General features: G+C 38.5%; 1 protein-coding gene and 2 long non-coding RNA genes across 4 annotated transcripts in view; 2 read left to right on the plus strand and 1 right to left on the minus strand.

Annotated features, from left to right (window-relative positions):
* Positions 1-5551, plus strand: part of GTF2A2 (general transcription factor IIA subunit 2) — a 22441-nt gene extending 16890 nt beyond the window's left edge. For both annotated transcript variants that reach the window (XM_060618391.3, XM_060618389.3), the window contains 2 exons: positions 2664-2790; positions 5267-5551. In XM_060618391.3, the coding sequence (XP_060474374.1) occupies positions 2664-2790; positions 5267-5292 (153 nt within the window). In that variant the 3' untranslated portion in view covers positions 5293-5551. The remainder of the gene's footprint in view (positions 1-2663; positions 2791-5266) is intronic.
* Positions 1831-19134, minus strand: LOC132669048 (uncharacterized). The gene is made up of 5 exons (XR_009605963.3): positions 18577-19134; positions 7772-7998; positions 4628-4711; positions 3343-3386; positions 1831-1936 (listed from the first exon to the last, which is right to left on the minus strand). It is a non-coding gene; the product is annotated as an uncharacterized LOC132669048 (long non-coding RNA).
* Positions 2797-4409, plus strand: LOC144616705 (uncharacterized). The gene is made up of 2 exons (XR_013556312.2): positions 2797-3408; positions 3500-4409. It is a non-coding gene; the product is annotated as an uncharacterized LOC144616705 (long non-coding RNA).
* Positions 19135-20083: the final 949 nt, after the last annotated feature.

Raw genomic sequence — 20083 nt, forward strand, 5'->3', positions numbered from 1 at the left:
AATGTTTTTGAGACAGAGGGAGACAGAATTCAAAGCAGGCTCTAAGCTCTGAGCTGTTAGCACAGAGCCTGATGTGAGGCTTGAACTCATCAACTGGGAGATCATGACCTGAGCCGAATTGACTGAGCCACCCAGGCACCCCTTTGTATACATTTTTTTAAATAAAATTTTCTATTCTCGAGTCCTTATACTTGAGATATATTAGATTAGGACTTGGACGAAGATACTATAAATTAAATATAGTATTTTATATTAGGAATTCTAGCTCACTAAACAATTCTCAAAAGATTCTATCATTAATCTCTTCTTGTGTTTACATTCTATTAAGCCTTTGTTGGCTCACAAGTTGTCTATTTTAATCTAAATGTTAGCATTGAACATAAAATAGTTTTCGGTTAAGTTTTATAGCAATTTCACAATAAAATAAGGGAAGTATATACATTTATGTTACAACTAACAGAATTTCAACATGTATTTGAAAATATCCCAGTAACATGCCTTGTTCAGATTATTAGCATAGTTGTCACCAACTGGGTAGTTCGCATTCAGGGGTGCTAGAAATGAACATTAAAATTGGCATTTAGCTGTGTAGCCTTCCAAAGGCTCAGAATGTAACTAAAGAGATCTTTTTTTTTCCCTTAACACTATGTCCTGAAGGTTTTCCATGCCTTAATCTCACCACTCCACTAAAACTTTTCTTACCACATCATTTATTGCTAAACCTAATGCATAATTTGTGACATTACATTCTCTGTTGAAACCCATACTTCCCTTGAAACCATACTATCCCAGCTTCTATTCTCTGACCCCACTGTCTCTCAGACCCTTTTTTGTTTCATTGTTGGTATTCCTTAGGGTTATCTAGGGCTCCACCTATTCTCCTTGAATGATCTCATCCAACCCTGTGTCTCTAAAGTTGATAGGCTCATGCTCCCAGGCTTTCTTCCACACTCTAGCAGCTTTCTGCACATGGTGACTTAGGTCTCAAAGTCAACAAGTTCCAAATCAAACTGGCTTTTCCTATGATTGCACTGTTATTGGAGACAGAAACTTGGGGATGAACAGATTTTGTCTCCCTACCGTAGCGCACTGTTACCAGGTATCTCTCCACTTCCATTTCCTTGCTGCTCCAGTAAAGCCACTCTCACCTCTCTTGCAGGCATCAAAGTCTTCGGCCTCCATCAGAACCGCCTCCCCCCCCCCCCCCCCATCAATTAATGTTATCACCAGAAATGCAAATCTGATCATGTTATTCTTCTGCTCAAAATCCTTCACTGACCTAATAATAGGTTTAGGATGCAGCAAATCTTTCCAAGGTTCTCCAGGATGTCCTCCACCTTGGGAGTTCGACTCATTTAGCTATCCCATTCCAACTATGTGTTTTACTTTCTATTGTCCCACCTCTCCTTGACTTGTACTCGCTTTTCAGGACTCAACTTCAACTTCACTTTGTGAGGGGAAGCCTCCTGTGCCCCATGTCTTCCATACCCTTGGGTGCCCCTAGCTTACTCCTCTTTCATAGTACTGCTATACTGTATGCTTTCTTGTTTTAACGATCTCCCCTGCTACCGTGTGCTCATTGATGGCAGGGATCATATTTGTATCCTCAGAGCATAGCGTAGTCCAACAAATGATAATTATTCATCTTTTTAAAATTTCATGAAGTCATTCATAACCATCATAGTTTCCCTAATCATTCTCACTTGATAGAACATTTAGGTAGAATCCAGTTTTCACTATTACAAGTAACACTGCAGAGAATGTTTTTTTGAATTGAAGGTTTGGGGTTTATAAATCTCTTACCAAATACTAAATTTCATTTGTGAAGATTCCATGTGTATGTGTCTGTTTTGATGGCATTCAGCTTGTGTCTTTCTTTGCACTTCTACCGCATTCTTCGAGGATTTCCTTTTTATTTAAGCACATATTCCTGCTCCTAAAAAAAAAAACCAAAATACTTCTTATCAGTTGCACAGGACAATAATGTAGTTCCATTGGTTATAGCACAGTAATTCATCCAAGACACAGGGTTAAAATTTAGTGTTTCTGGGTAGTCCCTGCTTTTGTACAAGCTCAGAGAATTAACACATACAAAATGTGGTTGAAAAACATGGGTTTGAACTGTGTGGATCCACTTTTATATATGTATTTTCTCATGATTCTCTTAGTAACATTTTCTATGCTGTAGCTTACTTTGTAATACAGAATATAATGCATATAATGTACAAAGTGTGTTAATCAACTCTGTTATCAGTGAGGCTTATTAGTTAAATTGGGGCGGAATCAAAGTTTGTATGGATTTCCTACTGCAGGAGTGGTGTTTTACATAAAAATTCAAGTGAACTTTCATCGTGTTGCCACAAGAGAGCAGTACAAATTCAAATTTCCTTCCAGCTTTTTTTACATGGTTCAGGTAAGTAATTTGCAGACTCTTTGAGAGCTGAAAATAGTCTGCTAACTACAGCATTTAACTAGCAAATTTATCTAGGGTGGTGTTTTTGGTTTGTTTTTTTCCCAAATGACAGGATGAAAATTAAGGAAAATCTTAAGGTAAGTATTAAATCATCATATTGTTTTAAAGATTACATTCTTGGTAACTGAGTTCTTAAATTGCCTTGGGGGAAAAATGACTTCATGGTATGTCTAAATGTTTTGTTTTAAAGGGCTCTCTAAATACGTACAGATTCTGCGATAATGTGTGGACTTTTGTATTGAATGATGTTGAATTCAGAGAGGTGACAGAACTTATTAAAGTGGATAAAGTGAAAATTGTAGCCTGTGATGGTAAAAGTAAGTGTTTACCTAATTACTGTGAAAGCAAAACTACTTGAAATCTTGTTTTTTTGTCTTTAGAACATCTTCATCTGGAATTAAGGGGGGAAATGGCTAAGAGATCTGGCTTCTGTCTCAGCTACATTCTGAATTCCAGGTCTCAAACAGTCCTCTTAATGACTTTAGGGATGAACATTTCATAGGACATGTAGACTAACCCACACAAATTCAATCTGTGTGAGTAAAAATAAGCAAATTAAGTTTTTTCAGTTGCACATTTGAAGTGTGTAATTTTGACAGTTTATCCTATGATTTCTGTGTTGCTGGATGCTTATATGTTTTATATTTAAAAGTAATCGTGTAAAAGAATTTGAAAAACCCTAAGACCCTTATCAGTTATAATGATAAATATCCATTCCCCTCTCTGTTATATCTGTGCAGATATATTTTCCACAGCAGACCTAGGACCTTGTTCAAGTCCTTAAATGTTTCAAAAACTATATGTATCTGCTTTCTCTTCCATGATTAGTCATTTCCTTTTTGCTGATTATATTTTAAACATATACTTACTTTTACTTTATGATCTGAACCATTTGTGTTTCAAACAGCTGTTCCTGAAATTAAATAGAGAAGACTGTTACTCCCTAAGAAGGGGAATTTGGAAAAGCAAAAGAAAATGTAGAAATTTAATGAAATTAAATAGAGAAGACTGTTACTCCCTAAGAAGGGGAATTTGGAAAAGCAAAAGAAAATGTAGAAATTTAATACCCTAAATTTCTCAGGTTATTTTGTATATTTTGGGTTCCAAAAGAAATAAGCTAATTACTGAAAAATGTAGAGAAGACAGAAGAAAAGCGTAATATGTAACACCATCTGGAGAGAACGTCACTTAATATCTTACTGCATAACTCTCTAGTCTTATGTATCCTTTTTTACAGTAATAAATGTATGCATGCATTTGCAGATACATCATTTTTCAGGGCTGCATAAATGCCTTTGGCCCTTTCAAAGAATGAAGTCTTTTCCAGATACCACCAAGTCTCTGAAAGTAGCAACACTACAATGACTTGCGCTTTTCAAAAGGTTATGTAGGAATAAAGATGGCTTTTTAATATTATCCAATCAAATACTGTTTCCTTGCTTAATGACAGAAAAAAAATCTGTTATTTTATACTTCCTGGATTATGACATTTCTGTAGGTCAGATTATACTTTTTTTCATATTTTCCTTATAATTAAGGCTAAGAGCATCAGCATAACTCTGAGACTTTTAAGTTTTTGTTAGACTGGGGAACTGGGGCATTAATTTATAACTCCTGCACCTCTATCAAAATAAGTTAATGATGTAGTCCAGTACTATTCAGTAAGACTTTCGTACCTATGGAAATGTTCTCCGTCTGTACTTTTCAGTAGCCACATAGGGCTATTAAGCATTTGAAATGTGTTAGGGCAACTGAGAAATTTAATGTTTATCAGTTAACTGATTTAAATAACCACACATGGCTTCCCGGTGGCCACCCTGTTGGACAGCACAGATGTAGACTCATAGATTGTCTGTTTCAGTTGTTTGAAACATAGCTAAGAACCCTCACCAGTGGAACCACCAAAAAAAAAAAAAAAAAAAAAGCAAGAAAGAAACATAGCTAAGAATCAAAAAGTCAGTTAAAGAAGACCCCGGGGTCGGGGTGGTGAAGACCCCTGAGCAAATTACTAATATCAAAGAGTCCATGTAAACATGTGTGTTTTCCTCACAGAAGCTCCTGTCTGGTAGTCCTTAGAGTGTATTACTCTTGCTTAGATGCAAGATTATCTGTTTTTTTCAGAATTCAGTGGATGAATAGTAAAGTCAGCCTTACCTACTGCAGTAGCTTCTGAGGAGTGTATTAACTGATCGTCAGAAAACTGTTAAGTACTCCAGAAAAGTTTGTGTTGCATGTGTTCTGTCAGCAGAAAAGAATACAATCTTAGAATTTCTTCTTGCCAAAATTAAAATATAAATGATTGAGAAAATGTCATTCCTTAATGACCAGATAAATGGATAAGCCCATTTTTTCCTAAAAGCTTTCTGAAATAGGAAAAGTGACAGTGGCTAGAATTTTGGTTTCTCATCAGAAATTAAAATACAATTTTCTCCTGATTATATGTTACGGTTCTTTGTGGTTTAAAATTTGGGGACAGTAGAGGACCTAGAAAAAAAATCATCCTATGGCAACTATATGAACCAAATTGGTATAACTTATATAATGAACCAAGTAATATTAATTTGGTTTTTCTCTAGCATAAATAGGGAGAGCTAAGAATTATCTTCTTTACCTGTGCCTTAAAAAGCAAGTTAAAGTTCTCAAGACATTTCCTTAATCAGCTTCCCCCAACCTTGCCTTCTTTTTCTCCCCACCCCTCAACAGTGCCACTGTTATTTCCTGTTTTAAAGATATTCTCAAAATATTTAAACTTAAGTTGCTCTTTCAATTTATTCTTCTTCTCCTGTTTCCTAGATACTGGCTCCAATACTACAGAATGAATGGGGAAAAAAAATGGCTTTTTTATGCCATCTTCTGTTATTATTCATCGCTTTTTTGAGGAGAAGCATAGAAGAGACTTTTTTTATTTATTCTAGCATCGCAGAAATGACTACACTGTGCTATACTATCAGAATTCCAATAGAAAGAAGCTTGTAACTATAGCCTCTTACCTTTTCAGCATGAAGAAACAGAAGTTTTTTTTAATAACATTGTTGCCTTCCTAAAAACATTCTTTAATAAACTCATTTTAAAACTCAATGTGAGTAATAACTGGTAGAACTATTAAGCTAGCAATATGAAGATATTAGATAAGTGTTGGAAAGCATTTGCTCTTTCCTTTTCTATAAAGGAAATGCATTCATTTCAGTAAAGTGAAGTTACTTTTCATCAATAGTAACTTTAGCAGGGGTAAAACCAAATTCTGGATTGGAATTTCATTTTGCTCCATTTTTTGTTTAATGTTTATTGTATTTTTCATAGAGCATGAGCAGGGGAGGAGCAGAGAGGGAGGGAGACACAGAATCCGAAGCAGGCTCCAGGCTCTGAGCTGTCAGCGCAGAGCCCGATGCAGGGCTCGATTCCACAAACTGCCAGATCATGACCTGAGCTAAAGTCAGATGCTTAACTGACTGAGCGACCCAGGCACCCTGGAAAACTTCATCTTTAGCTTCCATAACCAAAACCAAACTAAAAAACCTAACTACATAAAATAAGTCTTTACAGGACATTAAATTATTTCTTAAACTGGCCATATTGGTCATACTTCATACATTTTAAAATCATCTACATCTTAACAATAGATTTTTCAATACAAAGTCCTACTGAATACCTGCCGTATCTTTTTTCCTTCAAGTACACAAAGTTCTCCTGTTTGTCAAGCTAGGTATGTATAATAAGAATATGACTTTTCCAAAATATCAGAGGGAGAAGGTCAGGCACTGGGTAGTTAAGTAACCAAAATTTAGTAGCTGACTATAGATGAATCAAGACCAACTATTTTTAATAACGATCTGACACTTTATCATTTAGGGAGGGTAGGCTCTTGCCAGCCTCATCCTGTGGTCAGCTGCATTTACACCGTAGTTTAAAGGTGGAAATGAAGCTACCCTGGGATGAAAAATTACCTTCTTCTCTCTCTAAAAGATAAAGCTGCTGAGAGATAATAGAGTTGGCAGTGATCTTCAGCAAAACAGCTTTTTATAAACCTATTAAAATGTTAAATAGGTCTTTGTATTACACATAGTTCTCTCTATTCATTTGTAGAAGCACATTATGTAACAGGTGTCATTAAGCAACCAGTGCTCAAGTCTGATCTATTTAGCAGCACAGACTTTTGTTTGTAAAATAATAGCTATAACATAACTAACTTTATTATGGGTGAGACCAAGTGCTCTGTTACATATATTCCACTGGATGATCTTCACAACAACCCCAGAAGACCTCTGTTCTTTTTTACACATTAACAAATTGAAACTCAACATCTCTAAATTACCAAAAGTTACGGAATTAGGATTTTTCTTAATTGCAGTTAATCAAAACCAAACCTTTTTACTTTGGAGGTTACACATAATGGTTAGGGGACAAGTATGTTGATAGTAAACAGTGGTTGTAGAAATTTCAAGTTCTTTTTTGAGAGAGAGAGGGCACAAGTGAGCTAGAGACAGAACTCCCAGGAGGGGTGGGGCAGGGGGGAGTGGAGGAGAGAGAGAGAGAAGCAGGACCCCAGCTCACTCAATGTGGGACTCGAACTCACAAACCATGAGATCATGACCTGAGGTGAAGTCAGATGCCTAATGACTGAGCCCCCCAGGGGCCCAGAAATTTCTAGTTCTTAAGGAGTAAGTCATGATTAAAAAAATTTTTTTTGTTAGTTACTGAGATGTTACAGAAAGAAATATAGGGCTAGAGTTCTGTACCTGTTTGGGAATTTAAAATTCTGTAAATGGTATCAATAGATATCCAAGAGCTAAGAGAAGCAGCATATGCACCCTGGGTGAGGAGTTTGTTGTAAGATACTGTTGACTGGCCTGACCTACTAACTGGAGCAACAATAACTTGCACCCTCTGGGTGCTTCTGCCGGATGACCTCAGCAGGTCAGTGTAAGCCTTGCTCTCACATGGACACTTTTATTTTCACACCCCATTCTAGTAATCTATTCCAGCATTCCCTTCCAAACCTTCCCTACCAACCATCGTAGTCTGCTCCAGTCAAGTTTCGTTACGTTGTTTCCTCCATTTTTCATGGCTTTCCTTTTAAAAATCAAAATCCTACCCAGTTGTGTCTCTGAGTATATAGCCCATACTGATCTCCTCTTACAAAGGAGCCCTTTAAAGACATGAAAAGACATAAGACACAGGAAGAACGTGGTCCATTTCTGTACTCAATCCAGGTAACTCGTATGGAACGCCTGGGGTTCAGATTTCATTCCCCCCAGTTTAAGTCAGTTCTTGTACTTCAGTTATAGTCACCATACACACCTCTGCTTTGCCCAGGCAGGAGGTCAGTAGTCCTAGGTCACATGTCCTGTCAGTTCTGGTTACTTGCATACACATCACACAGTTGATTCTTTTATTGCATTGTAGGTGTTCTAATGCTCCCATAGTGGTACTCAGACTTTACTGGAATTACTAAAGGGTCACAGCAAGAACTCAAGCCACTGTGTCCTTTCCCAGCTGGCCATGGGCTCCAGTGATAGTAAGCTTGTCTGTCAATGTGAAAGAAGAAAAAAATCGATTAGTTTTTCTACTACTAGGACAAAAAGCTGGGCTTTTGTAATAATGTAAAATCAGTCCACTATGGATGCATTACTAAATGCTATTTTAACACCCTAATAGGAAAGAGTACCCTCTCTGCATTTACTGCCAGATTGGCTGCTGTTTGACTGGTTTGTTGTGATCTATCTACAGCTAATTTTGGAAAAGAAAAGTGAATATCTCTTGGTAGACCTCAATCACAGTGTGAAAGTAGGTTGCCTTCAGTTTTGAGTGGATCATAATTAAATGCTACTAAGGTAAAATTTTGAAAGTTGATGTACACGTATTTGAATATGTGTGTGTGTGTATACACACACACACACACACACACACACACACACACACATATATAAGATGGGAATATATATATGATGGGAAGCCATTATTTGTAGCATAGTTACAAAATTTGGACTTAATAGAACAGCACATGGTAAGGGAAAGTGGAAGATACAGTTGACATGGTAGACTGCAAGCAGAATACCAGAGGTCTTGAAAGCTGAGCAAATTTATTTAATTTATTATTTTTTAAATGAAATAAATTTACATCCAAATTAGTTAGCATATAGTGCAACAATGATTTCTGGAGTAGATTCCTTAGTGCCCCTTACCCATTTAGCCCATCCCTCCTCCCACAACCCCTCGAAGTAGCCCTCAGTTTGTTCTCCATATTTATGAGTCTCTTCTGTTTGTCCCCCTCCCTGTTTTTATATTAAAGTCCTCATATGAGTGAAGTCATATAATTTTTGTCTTTCTCTAATTTCACTTAGCATAATACCCTCCAATACCCTCCAGTTCCATCCATGTAGTTGGAAATGGCAAGATTTCGTTCTTTTTGATTGCCAAGTAATACTCCATTATATATATATATATATATACCACATCTTCTTTATCCACTCATCCACCGATGGACATTTGGGTTCTTTCCATATTTTAGCTATTGTTGCTAGTGCTGCTATAAACATGGGGGTGCATGTGTCCCTTCGAAACAGCACACCTGTATCCCTTGGATAAATACCTAGTAGTGCAATTGCTGGGTGGTAGGGTAGTTCTATTTTTAGTTATTTGAGGAACCTCCACACTGTTTTCCAGAGTGGCTACACCAGCTTGCATTCCCAGAGCAAGCAAATACAGCACCTTTAATGGGCTTTGGGTGGGGGGAGACATATGAAACAAAGCTGAAATAATGCAGGGAAGATAGACAAGTATCCTGGCAGGAGTTAAAATTTAGCCTAGAAGATTAATTGTGGGAATGACAGAGCCCCAGACCAGGGAAATTTCACTGGTCCCGTGATGAGGTTCACAGATCAGAGACTTCAAAGGTGATGGAAACTTCAAGATCAACCAATAAACCCATCCTCATCCAGTGCACCAGAAAGTCAAGATCCAGATAGGGGTCCACTTCTCCAAGACCAAAAAGCCTGAAGGGGGAGTATAAAGCCCCAAAGCTGTAAAACTAAATGAAAATACAAGCGGTCCTTCATAGCATTGCTTTAAGTCCTTACGACTACACATGTAAGAGCACAATACATGGAGCTGTCCAAGTGAGAACGCAGTAAATCATAATCCATGCCTGCTACTAAAATATTTTCGAATGAAACTCTGATGCCTGGCACTGCAAAAACTAAGGAGGGAAGTGATCAGGGGCTGGGAGAAGAGGAGGAGAGACCCTAATAAAACAAAATTAAGGTTAGTAATAGGTAAATGGGATTCATGATACTCACCTCACTATTTGAATATATGTTAGAAAATTTCTTAAAAGAGTTCTTGGGGGGCGCCTGGGTGGCGCAGTCGGTTAAGCGTCCGACTTCAGCCAGGTCACGATCTCGCGGTCTGTGAGTTCGAGCCCCGCGTCAGGCTCTGGGCTGATGGCTCAGAGCCTGGAGCCTGTTTCCGATTCTGTGTCTCCCTCTCTCTCTGTCCCTCCCCCGTTCATGCTCTGTCTCTCTCTGTCCCAAAAATAAATAAAAAAACGTTGAAAAAAAAATTAAAAAAAGAGTTCTTGGGTTTTTATCTTAATGCCTGTAATGTGTGGCATTTGTCCTAAAATATATTTAGGGCTTGTTTTTTTACTATGGTTTTCTCTGTCCACATTATCTTACTATCATGGCATATGGGACCCACATAGCTGTCTCATAACTCAGTTTCAGTTGCTTAATACAATGATTGCCATTCCTTTCTGGAGACTTTCAGGACCCTCCAGTAGATTTTAAAGACTTTGTCAATCCATTCTGAAAATGCCCTCTAATTTGGTGAAAACTCATCCAGTTTTATTTTGTTTTTTTTAATGCTGTGGTAATACTAGAACCTTATTTTCCTAGTACATAGGTAGATAGACTTTCCACGGGGTTTAGGGCAAGGCATTTCACTTTATAATAGGTATAGGAATGTGTCAACATGCAGCAAAGAATTTAGTAGGATTAGCTCAAGAGCACTGTGCAGAAAGACTATGTGAACCCTTAAAGTTCTGTTCCAGGAGAAATTGGCTTCAAAATTGGTTCCTTTGCCCCTAGGCAGAGATTGGAGATTATTCTTTACACTTTTAGAATACATGGGTAAGTACCAAACCTTTGTCTAAGTTAAGGGAGTGGACACACATGCTCTATGTTTTTCTCCCTATGATTTTTATATATTCTATTTTCCAAGATGAAGTGCCACCAAACACCCAAATAGCCAAAACAATCTTGAGAAAGAAGAGCTAGAGGCATTATGTTCCCTGACTTCAAAGGATATTAACAAAGCTATAATAATCAAAACAGTATGGTATTGGCATAGGAAGAGACACATGGATCAATGGAACAGAGAGCCCAGAAATAAACCCACACATATATGTCCCAACTAATTCATGACCAAAGAGCCAAGAATATACCCATGGGGAAAAGACAGTCTCTTTAATAACTCGTGTTGAGAAAACTGAACAGCTTCAGCAAAAGAATGAAACTCAACCACTATCTTCTACCATACACGAAAATGAGCTCAGGGGTGCCTGGCTGGCTCAGTTGGTACAGTGTGCAACTCTTGATCTCAGGGTTATGAATTCAGGTCCCACGTTGAGTGTAGGAAATACTTAAATCTTAAAAAAAAAAAAAAAAAAATGCTCAAAATGGATTAAAGCCTTGAATGTAAGACCTGAAACCATGAAACTCCTAGAAGAACACAGATGGTAAGCTCCTTGGCATTAGTCTTCGTAATTTTTTTTTTTGGATCTAACTTCAAAGGCAACAAAAGCAAAAACAAACAAGTAGCCCTGTACAAACCAAAAAAACCTGCACAGCAAAGGAAACCATCAATGAAATGAAAAGGCAACCTATTGAATGGGAGAAAATATTTGCAAATCATATATCTGATAAGATGTTAACACTCAAAATATATTACCAACTCCTACAACTCAATAGAAAACAGTCTAATTAAAAAATAAGGATTTCAAATAGATATTTTTCCAAAGAAGACATACAAATGCTAGCAGGTACATGAAAAGGAGCTCAGTATCACTAATATCAGGGAAATGCAAATCAAAACCACAATGAGATACCATACCTCAAACCTGTTAGAATGGCTGGTATCAGCAAGACAGGAATTAAGTGTTAGGATGTGGAGAACTCGTGTGCACCATTGGTGATCATATAAATTGGTACAGCCACTATGGAAAACCATGTGAAAATTCCTCAAAACATTAAAAATAGAACTACCATACGATCCAGCAATTCCACTTTTGGCTATTTCTCCAAAGGAAACAAAGTCACTATCTTGAAAAGATATCTGCATGCCTATGTTCTTGCAGCATTATTTATAACAGACATTGAAATGACCTGTGTCTGTCATTAGATGAAGACAATGTGATATATATAAATACATACACAATGGAATATTATTCAGGCATAAAAAAGAAGGAAATTCTGCCATTTGTGACAAGATGGATAGATACATCTTGAGAATTATACTAAGTGAAAAAGAAAGCACATTCTGTATGATCTCACTTTTATGTGGAATCTTAAAAAAAAAAAAAAAATTGATACAGAGAATAGATCAGTGTTTGCCAGGGGCAGGGAGTAGAGTTGGGTGGACAAAATGGTTGAAGATGGTCAAAAGGTACAAACTTCCAGTTATAAGTAAGTCCTAGGGATGTAATGTCCCAGATGGTGACCATATATGTATTACATATTTGAAAGTTGCTAAGAGAAAAATCATAAAAGTTCTTATCACGAGAAAATACATGTGTAACTGTGTGGTGATGCAAAGTAGAGATCAGAGTTTAGGGACAATGAGGTAATTGGAAGTAAGCAGAATTCCAGAAAGGAATCAATACAGTGTCTTCACTGTGTCTTCACTGAGTACTTGGCTGCATATAGGTAGAATGACACTCTACAGGATCAAGCAAGAAGTGACTTAGGTTACGAGGCTAGTTGCAAACAGCAATTCCCAGAGCTCACAGAGGGTGAAGAGCCAGAGTGAAGAGTCCTCAGTAATCACCCAGGGTATTAAGTAGAGGGGGATCATGCCTTTTGTAGTGACCATAAAATATCCCTGGAGTAAGGGGCACCTGGGTGGCTCAGCTGGTTAAGCGTCCAACTCAGTTTCAGCTCAGGTCATGATCTTGTGGTTTCATGAGTTCGAGCCCCGCATCAGGCTCTTAGCTGACAGTGCTGAGCCTGCTTGAGATTCTCTCTCTCCTCTCTCTCTGCCCCTCCCCCACTCACACTGTCTCTGTGTCTCTCAAAATAAATAAATAAAACTTAAAAAAATATATTAAAAAAAATATATCCCTGGAGTGAAGGCCACTTTAGCTTAGACCCACCCTAGCAAAGATGCTTTAAATACAAGATTCAAAGGGATCAAACTGATCCACAAATAATTGCTAAAACAAAGCCTGACACTGCTAAGTAAACAAAATCCAGTTCCTCAATGATGTAACAGTCATAATGTCCTGCACCTATCTAATTAAAGAATTAGTAGACATGTTAAGAAGCAGAAAAATGTGACCCATAACTAAAAGAAAGAGTAGTCTATAGGAAAAGACCCAGACATGGCAGTGATGAAAGCCAGCAGACAAGGATGTTAAGACAGCTAATTTTGTACAAGTATTAAAAACATGAAAAAAATTTAAAATATGTTTAAGTAACCAAAATGGGATAGAAATAAAAAATAACTATATATGCAGTGAAATATTGGATAAATTAACAAATTAGACACTGCAAAAGAAAAGTTCAGTGAAATTGAAGACCTAGCAATAAAATCTATCCAGAATACAGCATTTTCTTTTTGTCACGTAGAAAAATGAACAAATAATGGCCAATTTTTTTCAGATTTGAGGAAAGCCCTAAACTGACAGAGTGAAGAAGTTTGATAAACTCCAAACAGGATAATGATGCACTCCATAATCTGCCGAAAAACAGCAAAAGACATTCTTTAAATAGGGTAAAAAACACCTTATTACCACAGAAACAGGTAACAAATTCCACCAACTTCTTAAAAACCATATAGCTCAAAACAAAACCTTAAGTGTTGAGGACCACCTCACACCCATTACGATGGCTACTATCAAAACAAAACTAACAAAATACAAGTGTTGGTAAGGATGTAGAGAAATTGCAGCCCTTGTGTACAACTGACTATAAAATGGTACAGCTACTATGGAAAACATGGCAGTCCCTCAAAAATTTTCAACTAGAATTACTCTATGATCCAGCCTTCCTACTTCTGGGTATATACCAAAAGTAAATGAAAGCAGAGACTGAAAGAAATATTTGTACACCAGTGTTCACAACAGCATTATTCGTAAGAGTCAAAAGGTTGAAGCAACACAAGTGTCTATTGATGAACAAATGGATAAACAAAATGTTACATACACATACAATGCAATATCATTCAGCCTTTAAAAAAGTCTCACACATGCTACAACATGGATGAAATTTGAGGATATTATGCTAAGTGAAAGATAAGCACCTATACCCTATGGTCCCACTTACATGAGGGACCTACAACAAACTTAGACAGAATGGTGGCTGCCAGGGGTTGGGGTTGGGAGGATTTAGTTGTTTAATGGGTACAGAGTTTTGTTTTGCAAGACGAAAAAAGTTCTGGGAGATTGGTTGCAAAACAACACGAACCATAATGAATTGGACACTTTACAATGGCTAAGATGGTCAACTTAATGTTAGGTATATTTTGCCAACAGGTTTTTGGGTTTTTTTAACCTTTAAAAAAATAATGCTTAGGAGAAAACCTGCTATGTGTCTTCTCCCTGCCTTCCCCAGAGCTGTCTGTTCTAGTTGAGCCCCACCACATCTGAGAAGCTTTTCCTCATCTTTCCATTTCCCATGTCTCCGAATTCCTGTACCACCCTACTTAGTACTGAATTATCTTCTTGTCTTGACAAGCTGTAGGACCCCTGAGGAAAAGAACTATGTCTTCAGCTTGTCTTGGGGGCCCTGATAATACCAGTCGTAGAGGAAGTGTATCAGTCAGTGTCTAATCAGTGAAACAGAAACCACATTAAGTATTTCAAACAGGGTGTGTGGGTGGCTCAGTCAGTTGAGCGTCCAACTCTTGATTTCAGCTCAGGTCATGATCTCATGGTTTGGGAATTCAAGCCCTGTGTGGGCCTCTTCGGTGATAGCATGGAGCCTGCTTCGGCTCTTATGTCTCCCTCCCTCTCTCTGCCCCTCCCCCACTTGTTCTCTGTATCTCTCTCAAATAAAAATAAACTTTAGAAAAAATTTAGGGGCACCTGAGTGGCTTAGTCGGTTAAGTGTCCAACTATGGCTCAGGTCATGGTCTTACCGTTTGTGAATCTGAGCCCCATGTAGGGCTCTCTACTGTCACTACGGAGCCTCTGTCTTCCTCTCTCTCTGACCGTCCCCCATTCATGCACATTCCCTCTCTCAAAAACAAGTTATTTTTTAAATTTTTTTTAGAAAGTGTTTCAAACACAAGAAATGTAATATAGGGAGTTTGTTACAAAGGTCTTCAAAGGGCTGGAGGAGCAAAGGAGGAATAAGTGTATCTAAAGAATACTAAGGAAACAGCTGCTATTCCTATGGCTGGAAGAAGCAAAAAGGAAAATCCTAAGACCCACAGTCACTATCGCTGAGGCTGCTACTGTGGAACCAAGCAGCCAAGAGCCTACTCTCATCAGCCACAGCTGCCACTGTGCTGGTGCACTCCAGCTTCTGCAGCTGGAGTACCGCAGCCAGTACCATTGCTTGTGACACCACTGGAAGATGGGTTCTCCCCCCCAGTATCCCAGTAGTGCCTCTCACAGGTCAGACTTACAGAAATCCAGCTGCAGAGTCTAGGGAAATGTAGCTTGTGGATCTCCTGCCACAACAGTGAAGAGGAAAAAATATAGAAGAGTTAATATGGAGCTGGAGGAGGGGTACCCAGGTGACTCAGTTGGTTAAGCTTCCAACTTTGGCTCAGGTCATGATCTCGTGGTTCGTGAGCCCGAACCCTGCATCAGGCTCTGTGCTGACAGCTCAGAGCCTGGAGCCTGCTTCAGATTCTGTATCTCCCTCTCTCTCTGCCCCTCCCCTGCTTATGTTCTCTCTCTCTCTCTCAAAGCATAAATATATATAGAGAGAGCTGAAGGAACAGACAATATCCAGCACCCTCCTTTAACTACTCTGCCTGTACACCCATCCTCTTGCCTCTTTTGAGATTTATACACGACAAACTTTTCTTGTACAAAGTACACTTAATCTCTCCCCCCAAAGAAAGACAAAACATCCCACCAGTCACTATGAACATCTGGATGATGAGAATTTTAGTTGAGACAATCCCCCTGGAAGATATTTTATCATCTTGAGTCTCAATTATAAATCAGTCACCACCAAAACTTTTATATTTAACAGAAGAGAGAGGGAAGGTGATTAACAAGTGAAAATATGTAGGAAAGCAACAGCTGGCATTGTCCTCATTGTTATAAATCATATGGCTATCTCTCATCTTGTCTTCACAGCCCAGATCATTTTCTTGTTGCCCTCAGTCAGCATCTTAGCCGGCTGGGGTTTTTTACCTAGTGAGGAGACCCTACCCTTCATTCCTGAAGTATCTAAGTCCTTATTGATTCTTCCTTTGGTGAGTTACTGTAGCCTTCTATTAACTTTGAACAGCTGAACGTAGAAGCACTACGGAAGCACTCCAGAGAGTGCCCTCCATTGCTTAGCAACAGCCATATTTCCCTTGACAATTGAGACCAAGCACCCCAGTCAATACAGTAACCCCTTACTTTTCCCCTTGGTTCAGTGGCACAAGCACCCTAAATGCCCAAGTGCAAGTCACACTTTCCAGTTCATTGAGAGCACTGTTGGTTTCCTAATGGACACATTCCTCCCTTGGGACTCAACCAGCAGATCCCAAAGTTTCAAGTACAGAAGCCAAAATTCTGTGAGTGGGGTTATTAGATGTATTATTGAGAAGAGTCATTCTTCCTATTCCCCAAGCCCTGCTTGATTCCTGGATCCTTTGATTCAGTGGACAACTCACTAGCAAAGAGCATTCCTAATGCCCAAATTGTAGTTTATAAATACCATTCACACTTTTAAAACAACAACAACAAAACCCACCTCCTTGGAGAATGGCTAATTAAAGGTAAGTGATGAGAAATATAGAGAACTCGGAAAGCCTTCTTGTTTCGGAAAATAAGGCAGTTATCAGAAATTCCTGGAGTCAAGTCAAAAAGACACAGAGCTTTGGGGATTTTAAAGCCTAACTTTAAAGGGCTCTCACTAGCTTTAGCAGGCTGCATAATGGCCACCAATGATATCAGGTCCTAATCTTTGAAAGATGTGTTTTCTTATACTGAAAAAATTTTGCAAATGTGACTAAGGATTTTGAAATGGAGAGACCACGGGATAGTCAGGGTGTGTCCTAAAGGCAGTCATACATCTCTTTTATGAGAGGGATGCATAAGAAGATTTGAGACACAGAAGAGAAAGCCATATGACCACAGAGGTGGAGGTTGGAGTAATGTGGCTACAAGCCAAGGAAGGCTGGCAGGTACCAGAAGGTAGAAGAGGCAAGGACCGCATTCACCCCTACAGCCTTCACAGGGATCACAGCCTTGCCAATACCTGGATTTTAACCCAGTGAAACTGATTTTGGGTTTCTGGCCTCCAGGACTGTGAAACAATAAAATTTCTGTTATTTACAGCTACCAAATTTGTGACAATTTGGTACAGTAGCCACAGGAAAATAATACACTAGCCAAAAAATGGAGCATTTCAAGCATCAAAATAATTGAAGTGCATCACAGCATATAAAGTATGTTTTTAAACCACAGGTTCAAAATGATACCAACACCTTCCCTATGTATGTAAATTTGCTGCTAGCTAAGCTGTTCAGTGTTCTAAAAGCTGATAATGGGAAATAACTGTACCTCACTGGAATAATAGTTATGAAAAATTTGTGCTTTATAAAAATGTGAAGGATTTGTAGAATTAAGAGGTTTCCATTTTATAATTCATTATGAAATAATATCAACGATCATCAATGACTGCTAAAACGATTAGGTCGAAAGGTTATGGGGAATTTATAATCATGCTGACAACATCCAAACCCCACAGTTCAGTCCCATCATTTTAAAACACACATACACATACACATACACACACACACACACACACACACACACACACACACAAAACGATGTTATGTACCTCCTGCTGGGATACAACAGGAAATACAAAATACCAACCATGACATTTTCTTGGCAAAATTTCAACTGGGTCAGGCTCCCCCAGATCCAAATACCAGTTTATAAGAAATATTGGGGAGAGAAATATGTTAAATGAAAGAACTGATAGGATCCTATAAGCAGAATCCACAATGTGAGGAAAAATGTAGAGGGAAAAGACCTACCTTGTTCAACAAATTGCCAAGAAGACCAAAAAGGAGGAAGGGGAAATTTATAATTAAAGATTTAAGAGAGTTCAAATGTTACCGTTTCTGTAAACCTTTGATAGAATCCTTGAAATAGAACAAATCCCTCACTTCCAAGCAATCCCAACACATCAAGAACTTGACACTCCACTATGCCCCTTTTACCTATTCCAGGATTCCCCCCTCCCCTTCCACCTTACTCAGATTCAGTTCCATGGTCATCATTATGACCACTCTCTTGCACATAACATAAGCTCCTTTGCCCCCTCTCATACTTCCTTGGGTAGATCACACACCTGAGTAAATCCTACTCTATATGCCTGTCCTCTAGCAGCTGAATGTGGATGAATAGCTGATTTCTTTTTAGACTCACCCTCCTTAATGTCACTGGAACCTTAATGCTGCCTGGCAGTTTTTTCCCCTTGGTCTGGCTTCTTTTCCAGTTTCTAATTTGAAACAATTATACCTTTTCCTCTTTCCAAACACCTCCAAAATCTCCATCCTCATCTGATAAAGTCATCTTGCTCGATATTTCACTGAACTAAATAAAAGTAATAAGAGAACTTCCAAGACATCTAAATGACTAATAAACATATGAAAAGCTACTACACATGCAAATTAAAACTGTACAACCTGGTACCACTACCACTCACCAGAATGGTTAAAATGACAGTAGAAATACAGGCATTCCTCAGACATTTTGTGGCTCGGGCTCCAGACCACTGCAATGAAACAGCTATCACAAAAAAACAAGTCAAATTAATTTTTTGGTTGCCCAGTGCATATAAAAGTTACAATTATGCTACACTGTGGTCTATGGTGTGTGCAATAGCATTATGCCTTAAAAAAAAAAAAAAAAAAAAGAGTACAGACCTTAATTTGAAAATACTTTATCGTTAAGAATAAATGCTAACCATCATCCGGGCTTTCAGCAAGTTGTCATGTTTTGGCTGGTGGAGGGTCTTGCCTCGATGTTGATGGCTGCTGCGTGACCAGGGTGGTGGTTGCTAGGATGTCTGTGGCAGTTTCTTAAAATAAGACAACAATGAAGTTGGCCACATCATTCACTCTTCCTTTCACAATTTCTCTGTAGCCTGTGATGCTGTTGGATAGCATTTTACCCAGAAAACTTCTTCCAAAAGGACTCAATCCTCTGGCTGCTGCTTTATCAACTAAATTTATGTACTCAACACTTTGTTGTCATTTCAACAACCTTCACAGCATCTTCACCAGTCGATTCCATCTCGAGAAACCACTCATCACCATAACAAATATAACAATAATGAAAAAGTTTGAAGCACCTCAAGAATTACCAAAACATGACAAGGACACAGTGAACAAATGCTGTTGGAAAAATGGCACCCAAAGACTCTCTCAACATAGGATTGCCACAAACCTTCCAGGTGTGAAAAACAGAAGCACAATTCAGTGAAACTCAATAAAACAAAGTATGCCCAAAGTCACAAGGAAGCAGATGAAACTCTCATACCTTGCTAGTGGGAGCTGAGTCGTAAAACTCATCATGTTGTAAAACTACATCACAGTCTTAAGTCAAACACACGTATGCTCATGGCTGCTCGAGTTTCTCCCCTGATGTGTACCCAACGTATATGTGCTTTCTATAAAACAGGTTCCAGAAGGTTCACAGGAGCATAACTCAGAGAAATGCTGGAAACAACCCAAATATTCATCAACAAGAGAATGGATAAACTATGGTATAGTTGTCTAATAGAGTATTACACAGCAACATGGATAAAACTCATAATAGCGAGTTGAAGGAGTCATAAGCAAAAGAGAATATAGTACTTACAAGAAAGGTAAAAATCAGGCAAAATCACCTATGGTGTTAGGACCATAGTTTTCTTTACAGTAGCTTCGGTGGTAACTGGAAAGGGATAGAGGGGCATTCTGGATTGCTGGTAATGTTCTGTTTCCTGACCTGGATCCTAGTAACACATACTTTCCTGTGTGTGTATTATACCTCAGGTGCAATGTTAATGAAAGAAGAGAGAAACCGAACTCCACAAGCTCCCACTGCTTCATGGAACTGACCACGTGCAATCTGAGCCCCTTCACTGGCCTTCACTCCTGTTACTGTGGGTCTTCCATCAAAGATAGGCTTTGCCTCCTGTGCCCTACAGAATTACCCCCTCTCTTCCT

This window comes from Panthera onca, chromosome B3, assembly GCF_046562875.1.
Source record: "Panthera onca isolate mPanOnc1 chromosome B3, mPanOnc1 haplotype 2, whole genome shotgun sequence".
NCBI classification, from domain to species: Eukaryota; Metazoa; Chordata; class Mammalia; order Carnivora; family Felidae; genus Panthera; species Panthera onca.